This window comes from Eubalaena glacialis, chromosome 3 (genome assembly GCF_028564815.1).
Source record: "Eubalaena glacialis isolate mEubGla1 chromosome 3, mEubGla1.1.hap2.+ XY, whole genome shotgun sequence".
In the NCBI taxonomy this organism is placed as follows: Eukaryota; Metazoa; Chordata; class Mammalia; order Artiodactyla; family Balaenidae; genus Eubalaena; species Eubalaena glacialis.
This window is the reverse complement of record NC_083718.1, coordinates 174629348-174642040: the sequence shown is the minus strand read 5'-3', so window position 1 is coordinate 174642040 and position 12693 is coordinate 174629348. Positions and strand designations below refer to the sequence as shown.

The 12693-nt window shown below is 50.8% G+C and overlaps 2 protein-coding genes across 5 annotated transcripts in view; both read left to right on the top strand.

Moving 5' to 3' along the window:
• Nucleotides 1-9718, top strand: part of CEP85 (centrosomal protein 85) — a 32691-nt gene extending 22973 nt beyond the window's left edge. For all 4 annotated transcript variants that reach the window (XM_061186950.1, XM_061186951.1, XM_061186949.1 and 1 more), the window contains 7 exons: nucleotides 702-854; nucleotides 1076-1230; nucleotides 2369-2483; nucleotides 3414-3464; nucleotides 6121-6228; nucleotides 7381-7606; nucleotides 7998-9718. In XM_061186950.1, the coding sequence (XP_061042933.1) occupies nucleotides 702-854; nucleotides 1076-1230; nucleotides 2369-2483; nucleotides 3414-3464; nucleotides 6121-6228; nucleotides 7381-7606; nucleotides 7998-8158 (969 nt within the window). In that variant the 3' untranslated portion in view covers nucleotides 8159-9718. The remainder of the gene's footprint in view (nucleotides 1-701; nucleotides 855-1075; nucleotides 1231-2368; nucleotides 2484-3413; nucleotides 3465-6120; nucleotides 6229-7380; nucleotides 7607-7997) is intronic.
• Nucleotides 9719-10931: 1213 nt separating this feature from the next.
• Nucleotides 10932-12410, top strand: SH3BGRL3 (SH3 domain binding glutamate rich protein like 3). The gene is given in 4 exon segments (XM_061184693.1): nucleotides 10932-11038; nucleotides 11041-11109; nucleotides 11690-11857; nucleotides 11971-12410. Coding segments are annotated over 4 exon segments (408 nt in total). The 5' UTR covers nucleotides 10932-10933; the 3' UTR covers nucleotides 12037-12410.
• Nucleotides 12411-12693: the final 283 nt, after the last annotated feature.

The following is a 12693-nucleotide window of genomic DNA, read 5'->3' as shown; positions in this document are numbered from 1 at the left end:
TAGCACACCCATGTGTTCACCAACCAGGAAGCTCCACTGAGTTTCGGTGTCCAGAATTTTTAATTGGGGTTTTATTATGTAGGCATGATTGAACTCAATCTCCTGTCTTTGTCCCCTCTTCACAGGGAGTTGGGCTCAACTCCATTGGCCTTTATAGTGACCAGTCTGCATTCTGGGTCATCTCATTAGCATAAATGCATTTATGGTGGGCTCTGGTCCACTAAGAAAAACAAAGATACTCCTGTTCTATTATTTGGGATATTCTAAGAGTTTAGAAGTTACCTCCCAGAAAGCTGGACAAAGACCAGACAAATTTTTTTTTGGCTGCACTGTGCAGCATGCGGAATTTCCTCAACCAGGGATCCAGGGATTGAACCCCAAGCCCCCTGCAGTGGAAGTGCGGAGTCTTAACCACTGGCCTACCAGGGAAGTCCCAAATTCCTTATTATACAGTAGAGCTACCAATTTTTGAAAACTGCCAAAGGAGCCCCCCTTCCTTGCCCTTGATTAGAAAGTTCTTGTGTGTTACCTCTGCATTTTATGCCCTAATCTCAAATGGCAAAATTTTATCAGCTTCCTGCATTCATTGTAGTGGAAAACATTTATAGCCCTAAGGGCAAAGACATCACTTCAAAAAAAGTTGGTGTTCAGGGTTGTAGAGGAGTCAATGGAGACAGATTCTCGACATTTCTTCCCAATAGGTCAAGGGTCGTGATAAACATATCAATAATTTGAAAAAGAAATGTCAGAAGGAATCAGAGCAGAACCGGGAGAAGCAGCAGCGTATTGAGACCTTGGAACGCTACCTGGCTGACCTGCCCACCTTGGAAGACCATCAGAAGCAGAGCCAGCAGGTAGCAGCAATGTCTGGGCATACCTGGGGCAAGAAGGGAGTGGCCAAGCAGGGGGGCTTTCTCAGCCTCTGCTGCATGCAGTTACGTTGTGGCTTCCTGAAAGGAAAATCCCAAAGGAGTCATGTCCACACTCATATCACAACTGAACTGCAAATTTTTTGAGATACCCAGACAGCGTCTTCCTTGGCCTGTTGACCTAAGCATGGAATCCTGTCTTTCAGCTTAAGGATTCTGAGTTGAAGAGCACAGAGCTGCAGGAGAGAGTGACTGAGCTGGAGAGTTTGCTGGAGGAGACCCAGGCAGCCTGCAGAGAGAAGGAGGTTCAACTGGAAAGCCTGAGACAGAGGGAAGCAGAATTCTCCTCCACTAGACATAGGTAAATACCACTGTGGGGTTGAGGAAAGGAGTGGAGAGCTAGGTTCTGGTCCTGGCTACCCCACTCACTACTTGTGTGACTTTGGGCAAATCACTTCACTTCTCTGAGCTTCATTTTCTTTGGATTGTAAGTAATAGGAAAGCTGTTTATGGACAAGGACTATGTCTTTGAGATGGAATGTGGGGGGTATAGTGGTGCAGTGGGGTGGGATTTGTCACTGTATCCTTTGGAAGGCTCCAACTCAGTACCTGGCATAATAATACTAGATAATAATCCTTGAATATATATGTGTTGAATGAACGGGAGCACTTTATAAACTGGAAAATGAGTATCTCTATATTTGCAAAAGTAGATCCTGGTGCTGAGGACTGGGGGTTATCCACATTTTGAATCTTGCAAGGTAAAGCTTACCAGGAGCATCTGTTTCTTCTCCTCAGCCCTAGGGATTGCTCTCGATTGCTACAGCAGGTTCTGAGAACAAAACAAGATGCCATAATGTACTCTCAGGGTGTCTTGGGAGCCTCCTCCATGTTAATAGCAGTTTCTGAAAATGTGGCGGCTGTGTTTCAACAGCCTCTTGGACCAAATCCAGCTGCTAATGGGATGGGTTGGATTTCTCATCCCATATTCAACCACAGTGACCCTGTTGTTTATTTCAGCAGATGGGCCATGATGAAAGTGATTGTGGGGATCCATGGGAGGAGACCATTGGTTGGAGTCAGAAGTAAGGTTAGGGGACATAGCTGGGTCTGCCCCAGACTGTATGTGCAAAGAAAAAAGATTTTTTTGGTATTTTCTAAAATTTCTGCATTATATACATGTAACTTTTATAATTTAAATACATGTGATGAATGTTTACTTTTAAATATCAAAACAAAGAATAAAAAAACCTTGGGCAGGTAGAGAATTGGTAGCACACTGTATAGATGCTGACCTCTAGGGAATGGAACTAGCATAGACTGAGCAAGCAGCTTCTGTGTGGCACTCCCTACGTTATACAGACCTAAGACATTATCCCCACCTATGGCTTGGAAGGGCGTAAGTGTCTTGCCCCAAAACATACAGTAAGTAGCGGAATCAGGAGTCAAAGCCACATCCCTCTAACTTCAGAGTTCTTTAAGAGGCCACTGTTTTTCAGCTTGCAAGATAAGCAGTGTGTGGAGGCGGCCAGTGGAGAAGATACAGCTCAACGGGGAGAAGGTCCCCAAGTGGAAATGGAGTCCTGGCAGAAGGAATGTGATTCCCTTCGAAAGGTGACTGAGGGTGCCCAGGCTGTAACGGGGTAGGCTTAGAGGAAAGAAAAGATTGGGTATTGGTAGGGAACCATGAATTTCTGACCCTGAGCCCCCTAGGATCTGCTGCCCAGAGTTTTCCTCTCTTTTCTGAGAAGTCATCCCTGCGTGATAAATTTGCATTTTAGATATTCATCCTTATGACTGGCAAGCAAAGTTAGGGAAGAACATGCCTCTGAACATCCAAATTTATATGCTCCAAAATGGTGCGCTGAAGCTTGGTGCACTTCATTCATGGCTCAGGCCCTATTCAGAACCTCTTGCATTGGGCAAAGTTCTACTCAGTGAGGGGGCTCTAACTCAGCAGAAAAGAAGGAGCTCAGGGCCTAGCAGTGAGACTGGTTGAAGGTCAGCAAAAAAGACCCAGAAATGGTTCAGAGAGTACCTGAGGTCTCAAAGGACAGGAAACTAGGCCTGTTTAGGTTCTCTCCTCAAACAGTCAGTGTGACCAAAGCTATAAGTAATGATAACTGTCACAGCCCTGGATAGGGCAAGCTTCATTAAACTGAATTTTCAGTCATGTCCTTTACCAAAGAACCAGAATATACACTGGCTGTATATGAAGTTGATTCTACTGGCCTACAATCATCAGGGTGAGGGTGTCTCTCTCCACCCGACTTCCCCATGGTGGTCATAGGTCCACACTACATTCCTCTTTGTTTAAATCTCTTTGTGACTAGAGCACAGGAGTGTGAAGCTAGTTAGCCAGGATAGGGAGTCTGGGTTATATTTCTGTAGGTAGAGCTAACTTGTCTTCACTCTGTTCTCACTATTGACTGGCTGTAGCCAGTTGGGCTAAGAGCCAGACCACAGATCCTAGTACAGCCTCTTGCCCTCTGACCTCACTATCAGCATGTGCTTACAGCCTTCCTTGATAACTTTGCCTTTCAGATTGTGGAGAAGCAACAGCAGAAGATTGATCAGTTGCGTTCACAAGTACAGGTGAGCTGGAGTCCTTGAGACATGGTGGGCAGGACTTAATGATGGCATTTCTAGAATTCAACCAACACTATTCTCTGCCATGCAATTTACTCGGTGTTAGGAGCACAAGAATGAGACCCAATCAGTGCTTTTAGCCTACATTCTTGTTGGGAAGGGGTTTTAGCACAGTACTGTTAGAGCATCCGTATTACCCTGGGGGAGCATAAAAGAGTCAGTGGAAGTAGGGAGGTCAAGGAAGGGTTTCTGGAGATCATGAGCTGCCTTTTTTTTTTTTTTTTTTTTAATTAATTAATTTATTTTTGGTTGCATTGGGTCTTCGTTGCTGCGCACGGGCTTTCTCTACTTGCGGCGAGCGGGGGCTACTCTTCGTTGCAGTGTGCAGGCTTCTCATTGTGGTGACTTCTTTTGTTGTGGAACACAGGCTCTAGGCACGCGGGCTTCAGTAGTTGCAGCACACGGGCTCGGTAGTAGTGGCTCGCGGGCTCTGGAGCGCAGGCTCAGTAGTTGTGGCGCACGGACTTAGTTGCTCAGCGGCATGTGGGATCTTCCCGGCCCAGGGCTCGAACCCATGTCCCCTGCATTGGCAGGCGGATTCTTAACCACTGCGCCACCAGGGAAGCCCTCATGAGCCTTCTTGAAGGAGGAGGAAGAGTTAGCCAGTCAGTAAGGAGGTGCAGGATAGGATGGTATTTCCTGATAGAAGGAACAGCATGGGTAGGAACGTGAAGGCATGAAACAGCAGGGTTTGCACATGGAGCTGCAAGCAGTTTGATATTGTTGAAGTAAGGTGGTAAATGGAGAACTGGGCTATGGGAGGGCTGGGACTGTTCAACTAAGTTAGCTTTTATTCTTTAGGTAGGTGATGGGAATCTACTATAGTATTTAATTGGGGCGTGATGTGGTCAGGTTTGCAACTCAGGCTTGAGTGTGGAAGAATATTGGCACTTGGAGAGCGACAAGGCTGGAGGCCAGTGGACTGTAGCAGAAATCCTAGTGAGAGATGATGAAGGATGATGCATAAGGCAGCATTGCAAGAAGGAGTTGTGAGGGGACAGATTTAAATGAATTTTAGGAGGTAAAATTGAGAGGAATCAGTGACTGATAGAATGTAGGAGGTTGAAGAATAAGGAAAAATCAAAGACAACTCCTGGTTTCTATTTTGGGCCAGAGTAGGAGTGTCCTTAATTGGGTTCTCCAAGAAATCCTAGGTACAGATTCTCTTTGGACTCTAAAAGAGGTTTTCACACCAAACAGGAGAGATACACGTCCACTGAGGAAGAACTGAAAGCTGCAGTCCTACCCTTGCCATTATGTGGGTCTATTTAGTTCACATATTTCAAGTCCTGTAAGGAGATAGTCAAGCCTAGTGAGTGTTTACATCCATTTATTATTATTATTATTATTATTATTATTATTATTATTATTATTAGCTGCACCACTCGGCTTTCGGGATCTTAGTTCCCCAATCAGGGATTGAACCCAGGCCCTCGGCAGTGAAAGTGAAGAGTCCTAACCACTGGACTGCCGGGGAATTCCCTACATCCATTTAAAATCCCAGGATTTTAGTAGTTTTTAGTGGATCTCAAAGTATGTTTCCTGGAACTCTGAGGTTCCACAGCATTTAAAATAGTATATTTACCCATGATAAGACTTTGGTGGAATTAGTTGGATTCAAAATGGTCACCTTGGGTGTTTCATAGTGGTGAGACATTCTCCTTGGCTGCTAAATTTTTTATTAATACAAAATGGAAAAGTTCAGAAATATTATTTATACTTTATTTGTTCAAGTCAGTTTCAAAACTGGGGGGAAATTGGAATGAACCAGAATGCGAGGCAGAAGATAACAAATATAAATACCTCCCTCTCCTGACCCTGACTACCCCTACACACACACACACACGCACACACGCATTATAACTAGATTAGGTGCCTGAGAGAGTGCTCTCTCTACCCCTTCTCATCTCTGTCAAAAGCATTTAATATACAGTATTGTCAAGGGCATTTGGCTGTGAGCTCCTCAAAGACAGGGATAGTTTGGTATTCTTTTTAGTATCCCCAGTGCCTGTCAACAGTAAGTGCTCGATAAATAATTGAACTCAATTCAATGGACGTTCCTTGCCCTCAAGAAAGTTATGGTCTAGTGGAGGGAGGAATCATGTGCACAGCCAACAAATGTACTCATGAGCCATGATGGAGGTATGAGTAGCAGGGCAATATTAGGATTAATTGGATCTAATTTGCAGATTAAGGAAGGTTCTGGCAGAGCAGAGGGGCATTCTGGGCAAAGGGGAAGAGGAATGAGCAACAGTATTGGAACTGGAACCTTTGGGGATGAAGGCCAGTTAGTCGCTCAGTGTGACTGGAGTAGAGGCTGTGCGGAGGGTAGAAAGAGATAAGGTTAGAAAAGTAAGTAAGGGCCACGCTGGCCTAGAATGCCCTGCTGAGGAGCTGGCCTCTATTGCTACATGGTCAGGGGCTAGAGAAGGGTTTTGATGCGAAGTCACAGATCAGGGCTGTTGTAAAATAATCTCTTAGCAGCAGTGTGTGGGCGGGGTGGAGCTTTACTATGTATATAGTCCAGACCAGAGGCGATATGGTCTGAAGTAGACTTGTTACCCCTGATGTGTTCTCCCACCCTCTTTGCCATGGGATTCAGAGCCTAGAGCAGGAAGTGGCTCAAGAAGAAGGAACAAGCCAGGCCCTGAAAGAGGAGGCCCAAAGGAGGGAGACAGCCCTGCAGCAGCTGCGCACAGCTGTGAAAGAGGTGAGCAGCAACAGCTAGGCCTCTTGGTACTGTCTTTACAAACCTGATTTCTCTGTGTATCCTCCCGATCCCTTCTCCCACAGGAGCCCCCCACGTTTGGGAGGTCCCTGCTAAGCTTTTTTGGCAGAGGAGTAAGAAGGGACATTGCATCATCCTTTATATTAAAGGTCCTAAGCCTTTGAGTGGCCATAATTACCCAGGAATGCTTTTTGGATATGGAAAATCACTCTTATTTTGTATTCCCACAGCCACAGGTTTGTGGGGTTAGGGATGAAGGGTTCAAGAAGATTGAAGGTTTGGTGATCCTCATGGAGTAAACAGAGCTGTCGGCAGGGGGCGGCCAAGTCACTGGCCAAGTGCTGAGGAAGGAGTCTCCCAGAACTAGGATTGTCACATGGCCCAGTGTGGGTGGAGGGCGGGGACTGGAGGAGAAACTCTATTCAGTGTCTTTAAAACAGAATAGAGGTAGGAAGGGAAGGAGTGTGCATTAAGCTGTTCTGGGAAAGGGAGGGAAAGAGGCACAGATAGACGTGAATAGCTGGTCTCTGTAGTGAAGCCTGACTCCACTGAGGTGAAGGATTGAAAAGGCAGTACACATTTCAGCACTATGTCCTCCAGGTCCCCAGCTTCTTCAGCCCCCCCTCGTCCCTACCCACCCAGTGGCCACTAGCTGTCATGTTGTCTTTCTTGCCTGCTTTATTCCTCTGACACACTCTGATCCGGCTGGCTGGTGGCCACTTTTGTCAGGGTGGCAGGGAGAGATTGAAACCAGTGTCTCCTCAGATTTCACAGTTCATGTTAAGCCTTCTCTGATAGCCTGGCTAACAGAGTTGGCTGAGGGACTGGCTTCAGATAGAGTTCCGAGGGGCGGGAGTATCTTCTCTGGTTCCTGAACAGAAACCTGGAGGCTGCTGACTCAGTCTGCTGGGGTGCAGTTTCCCCTCCAATGCTGCAGCCCTGTGGGCCCAACCTGCCTGCAGGAGAAACTAGGCCTGATATTGAGGGGGAAGAGGGGAGTGCAGGGAGGGGGGACATCGCCTTTGACTCATAGCTTCCCCTCCACACACATATATACATATATCCACACTCATGCGCAGATACTCTGCTTTTCCCTGGGCCTGGGTTAATGCGCTTGCCTCTCTATCTGCTCAGCTTTCAGTACAGAACCAGGACCTCATTGAGAAGAATCTGACGCTCCAAGAACACCTGCGCCAGGCCCAGTCAGGGTCCCCATCTTCATCAGACACGGCCCAGCTGGCATTTGAGCTGCATCAGGAGTTGGCCAGTTGCCTTCAAGATCTGCAGGCTGTCTGTAGCATTGTGACCCAGAGGGCCCAGGGTCATGACCCCAATCTCTCCCTGCTCCTGGGCATTCACTGTGAGTCCTCAGGCCAGTCTGGGACCCAGGAGAGAGTGGCTTTCATTCTCCTCTCACCCCTATCCACCTTTCCCATCATTACTGGTAATGTGTGAACTGGGCTCCGTAGCCCTGGTCACCACCCTCTGGGAGTTTATGTGTTTTGCAGAGTAGACGTTCAGTAAATCTGTTTTGGAAACAGGCATCCTTATGGGGTACCTGGGTGAAGGACAAACAAAAACGTGGCCCTTAGGCAACAAGATTTCAGCCCATTATCCCTAGGTGCTTTTTAAAAAGTGCCATGTTCCAAGACCACAGGCCTTATGGTACTGCGTATCCGTACTGCGCTTTTCACAGGAAAGTGTCTCCTGAGTGACTTACTAATAATCTCTCGAAATGCTCTCCTCCCCAGCTACACAGCACGCAGGGACTCAGCTAGATTTTCAGAAGCCGGATGTGATCAGGAGGAAACTAGAAGAGGTTCAACAGCTACGCCGTGACATCGAGGACTTAAGGACCACCATGTCAGACAGATACGCCCAGGACATGGGAGAAAACTGTGTCACACAGTGAGGAATGCTGGGGGTGGGACAGGCTGTATTCCCCAAGGGAGAATCTGGTCTGCTGAGAGCCCGATCCAGCAGGTCCTGCCCTGACAATCTCTTGCCTCCTGTCTGCTGCTATTCCCAGAGAGAAGGGATGGAGGGGAGGTATGAGCCTGCATCTGGGGCCAAGGGCTGATTAGAGAATTTTGTTTGCCCTGCCCCACTCTGGCCTTTGCCTTGTTGGATTGCATTTGTCCTGTCATCCTGATTCACCCTTTGAGGGTGAGTTAATAATTAACTTTTGCAGGTAGACTGGTAAGTCCTCACAGACTGTTCCCAGTTGCAGGCTGACATCAAAGGCAAGCAGGCCGCTTACCTCCTTTCTCCATCCTTTGGGATGGCTCCACATTCATTCCCACTCCATACCTTGGTCGTGCTGATGCCCAGAGTTCCTTAGAGGGGCCAGGAAAGGCTGAGTACCAGTAACAATGGCCATTTGAGAATTCTCAGGCCCCATGTGCCAGCCTTCCTGGGACCTGAGCTGGCTCTGGGTTTTCCTAGGTCCAGTCCCACTGCTTCTTCCTCAGGGCTCTTGTTCTCGTAGATGCCTCAGGGTGATCTATTCCTTAGCAAAGTACTAACTAGAATTGGGAGCCCAGGGATTATAACCAGGGCTTCTTTATCTGTGCTACCATGCCCGTTTACAGGAGACCCCACTCTAGTTGCCCCGTGCCCTTGGGACCCTGGTCGTGTGGTTAGCACAGCCCTTTCTCCTTTGTTCTCAGGCTGGCCAGGTAGCCCCCTTCTTGGGCTTTGAGTGCAAACTCACTCCTCTATGGTTCTGGGTTTGGGCAGGATTTTCCCCCAGGATACCGCAGGGCAACTGTCAAGCTGCTCACCCCCTTCCCCCCGGGGCTGGGGCCAGTGCCCGGCCTTCTGATTTGTGCCTCTCTTGTGTTTGGGATTGGGGGTCCTTTCCCTTTCCTGCTCTGGGCTCCTTGAGAGTTCAGAGTACCCAGTACAGGTCAGCTTTAAGGTACAGCTTTCAGTATTTTTCGTTGTTTCTCCAGGGCCTTTGGACCCTCTGCTTTCTGGTTTCTCTTGCCTCCTCGTTGAGGGAGCATCTCGTAGTTGTTTCTATCTGGTTGTTGGGCCAGCCCCAGGCCTCCTCTAGATCTGGAGCCAGGCCAAGCCAGGCCATGTGTGGGGAAAGGGGAGCACTGAGTAGTTCAGGAGTCCAGAGCCAGCCATTGGGAGATTCTTGCTAAGCTTTGGGCTGGCAGGGCAGCATCCTGGACCTCACTCCTGGCCTGAATGAGACTCCTTCTTCAGTGTTTTTACAAGTTTGTGTTTTATTTATGGAGTGACTTATCCCTTCCATTCAGAGCAGCCCCACCCAGCCATCCCCTCAGCCTCTGGGCTCCTGCCTCCTAAAGGCAGAGCTGCCTGGTTGGTCTCCACCCTGTATTGGCAGCCCAGCCACCATGCTCACGGGTATTTTTCCTCATAAAGTTTATAAGCAGTTATTTATATGAATTCTTGTTATGTCAACTGGTTTGTATTGCCTATTTTGATTACAAAATAAAAATTTAACAGACTCCTTGGTTTCCCATTGCTTTCCATCACCATCAGCTCATACTCCACCCCTCATTTTGGCTTGTTGGAGCTAAAGCCTGGGTGTTTAGCCAAGTTCTCCAAACAGCAGCAAGGAGGGAACTTTGGTAGGTCCAGCCTCATGTCTGTATTTCTACCACTTCTGCTCCTCTGTCTTTCTGTGGGGACAGATAAGATCTCTTCCCACAGCACTTTCTGTTGGGTGAAGCTGCCCTGAGTCACAGAGCAAGTTTGTCATTGAGTTTCAGTAATCCTCTGAGGAGGAGGTCTGCTGCCTGTGGGTTGCTGTAAGGAAGTGGCTTCCCCAGAGCAAGGCAGGACTCTGCGTTTACCTCCAGGAGCTAGGGTTGTCTTCCTGGGCTGTTCTCGGAGCCCTGGACCTGGGAGGACTAATGAGGGGTGTCATGTCCAACCCCAGACAGATGGCTGAGTGTCCAAGGTTGGGCTGGTTGCTTCCTCTGCACCCCGTGCCATCTGCTGCGAGGAGTTGGGGTGGGGCTGGGGCCACCCCAAGACCAGCGGTGGATCTTTAACAAGGGCCCAGACTCTCAGGAGTCCTGACACCAGCCTCTACCTCCACCCAGTCCAGAACTAGAAGCCTCTTTCATACCTTGGCCTCCATCTGGCTCTGTGAGGGTGTGGCCCCGTCTCCTGCCACCACCCTCACTTGTCTAAACCTGCCGATCTGAGCGGAGAGGAACTCTGGGGAAATCTCTAATCAGAGGCCCTCCGTGCTGTGGTGTGCCCCGGGGTTAGCTACGTGTGGGTGGCCCCTGGGGCAGTGTGTGCGTGTTGGGGTCGGGGGCAGCCCGTGAAGCGAGGCTCCCTAGCGGGGGAACTTTAGGTTTGAAAACAGCCCAAGACTTCAAAGCTCGGAGCGGAGCAGCGCTGTCGTGGCACCGGGGGTGGGTAGTTAGTTGGGTGCAGCAAACCCGCGCGAGGCTGAAGGGGAGGCCTCTGCCAAACCCACGCCCTCCCCGGCCCTTCCTGCAGTCAGCTTGCTCCCCAGCCTCACACTGTCTGCCCCAGCTCGGAGGGCTGAAAAGGGCGGCCCTGCGTGGGACGGGGATCCTCGGCGCGCCCGGTCCCCAAGGGGGGCGGGAGGGGGCCCGGCGTTGCGCGGGGCGGGGCCGCGCAGGCCCCGCCCCGGCCGCGCGCCTGTCCGCGCCGCCCATTGGTCCCGAGAGCGATGACTCGCGGGCTGAGCAGGAAGGAAACCGCTCCCGAGCGCGGCGGCCTCGTCTCCAGGCCGTGCAGCTGCTGCCACCGCCACCCCGTCTGCCTGTCGGCCCGTTGGCCCGTCGGCCCATCCGCAGCATGAGCAGCCTGCGCGTTTACAGCACGTCGGTCACCGGCTCCCGCGAAGTGAGTGCGCGCCCTGGGGTAGAGTGCGGGCGGTGGTCCTGGTGCTCTGGACCCGGCGCCTGGGACCCGCCCCCGGGGCGGGGGCGGCGAGGTGCTGGGCACGGCCTCCTGAGTTGGGTGGGGGCAGGCTCCGCGGCCCCATCCTGAACACTGAACACCTCCTTCGGGCATCCTGGGTCCTCTGCACCCCCACTACCAGGCTGATCCTTGACCATGTCCTTATCTTGCCCTTTCTCTGCTCCACTGTGTGTGTACCTGGGGCGGAGACGGCGCCTTCCCCGTCTCCACCCAGGCCTGCCCTGCTTTCTCTTTGCCGAGCTCCTGGCTCTCCCCACCCTTAATTTATCTCACTTATGTTCACTCTGACTCCCCTCCTCATGGTTGGTGGTCCCTCTCTCCTTCCACACCACCACAATCCTGACTCCTCCTCCCAACTCCTAGTGGCCAGAACCCTCCCCTAGGGCGTGGAGCGGGACAGTGGGACAAAAGCTCCTGGCCACAGTCCCTTTTTTTCTGCCCAGGGTTCCCCCCATAAACCCTCCAGTCTGCTCACTAACCCCTGCCCGCCCTTTGCCCCCAGATCAAGTCCCAGCAGAGCGAGGTGACCCGCATCCTGGATGGGAAGCGCATCCAGTACCAGCTAGTGGATATCTCCCAAGACAACGCCCTGCGGGATGAGATGCGAGCCTTGGCGGGCAACCCCAAGGCCACCCCACCCCAGATTGTCAACGGGGACCAGTACTGTGGGGTATGGGCCTGGGGGTTGGGGGTGGAGGGAGTGTTGTAGGAGGATACCAGCCAGAGTCAGACCTGAGACAAAGCACCAGCACTCAGGTGACCACCTCTTGTCCCCTCCCCCAGGACTATGAGCTCTTTGTGGAGGCTGTGGAACAAAACACACTGCAGGAGTTCCTGAAACTGGCCTGAGCCGAGTCAGCCCCCTGGACTCCGTCACCACATTCCCCCCAGCCATCACCCATGAAGGACCTTGTGACAACTCCGTTATTCCTAACCTTCCGACCTTGGAGCCCCTCCCGCCAACCCAAGACCTATCTCCTCCCCTAACTGTAGCCCCCTCTCCTCTATTCAAAGGCAACATTCCTTACCCACTAGTCTCAGAAATTGTCTTAAGCAACAGCCCAAGTGCTGGTTGTCCTCAGCCTGGCCCTGAGGCTGCCACCCTGCCTGGCACTGGCTGATGGGCACCTTTGTTGGTTCCATTAGCCAGGGCTCTGCCAAAGGCCCCGCAATCCCCATCCGGGAGCACTGCAGAAACAATTAAATGTTCCATTCCATTGGCATCGTGTCTGTTTGGTGTGGCCTGGACATCCTGGCTCCCTGCTCTGAGCAAGTCTGGTAGATGTGATTGTGCTGAGGCTGTGCTCCCGTGTGGCACCTCTGTGTGTGATTGATAGTGCGTGTGTTTGGATATATGCCCAGCACACACATACCTGTGTGGACCAACGGTTTCTAGAGACAGTGTGGGTGGGTCACCCTCCAGTGCACATGCATGTGATGGTGTCCATTGCCTTGGTGTATACTGCACGTTTGCATGCCAGTCAGTAATGCGGGTGTGCCTCGTGG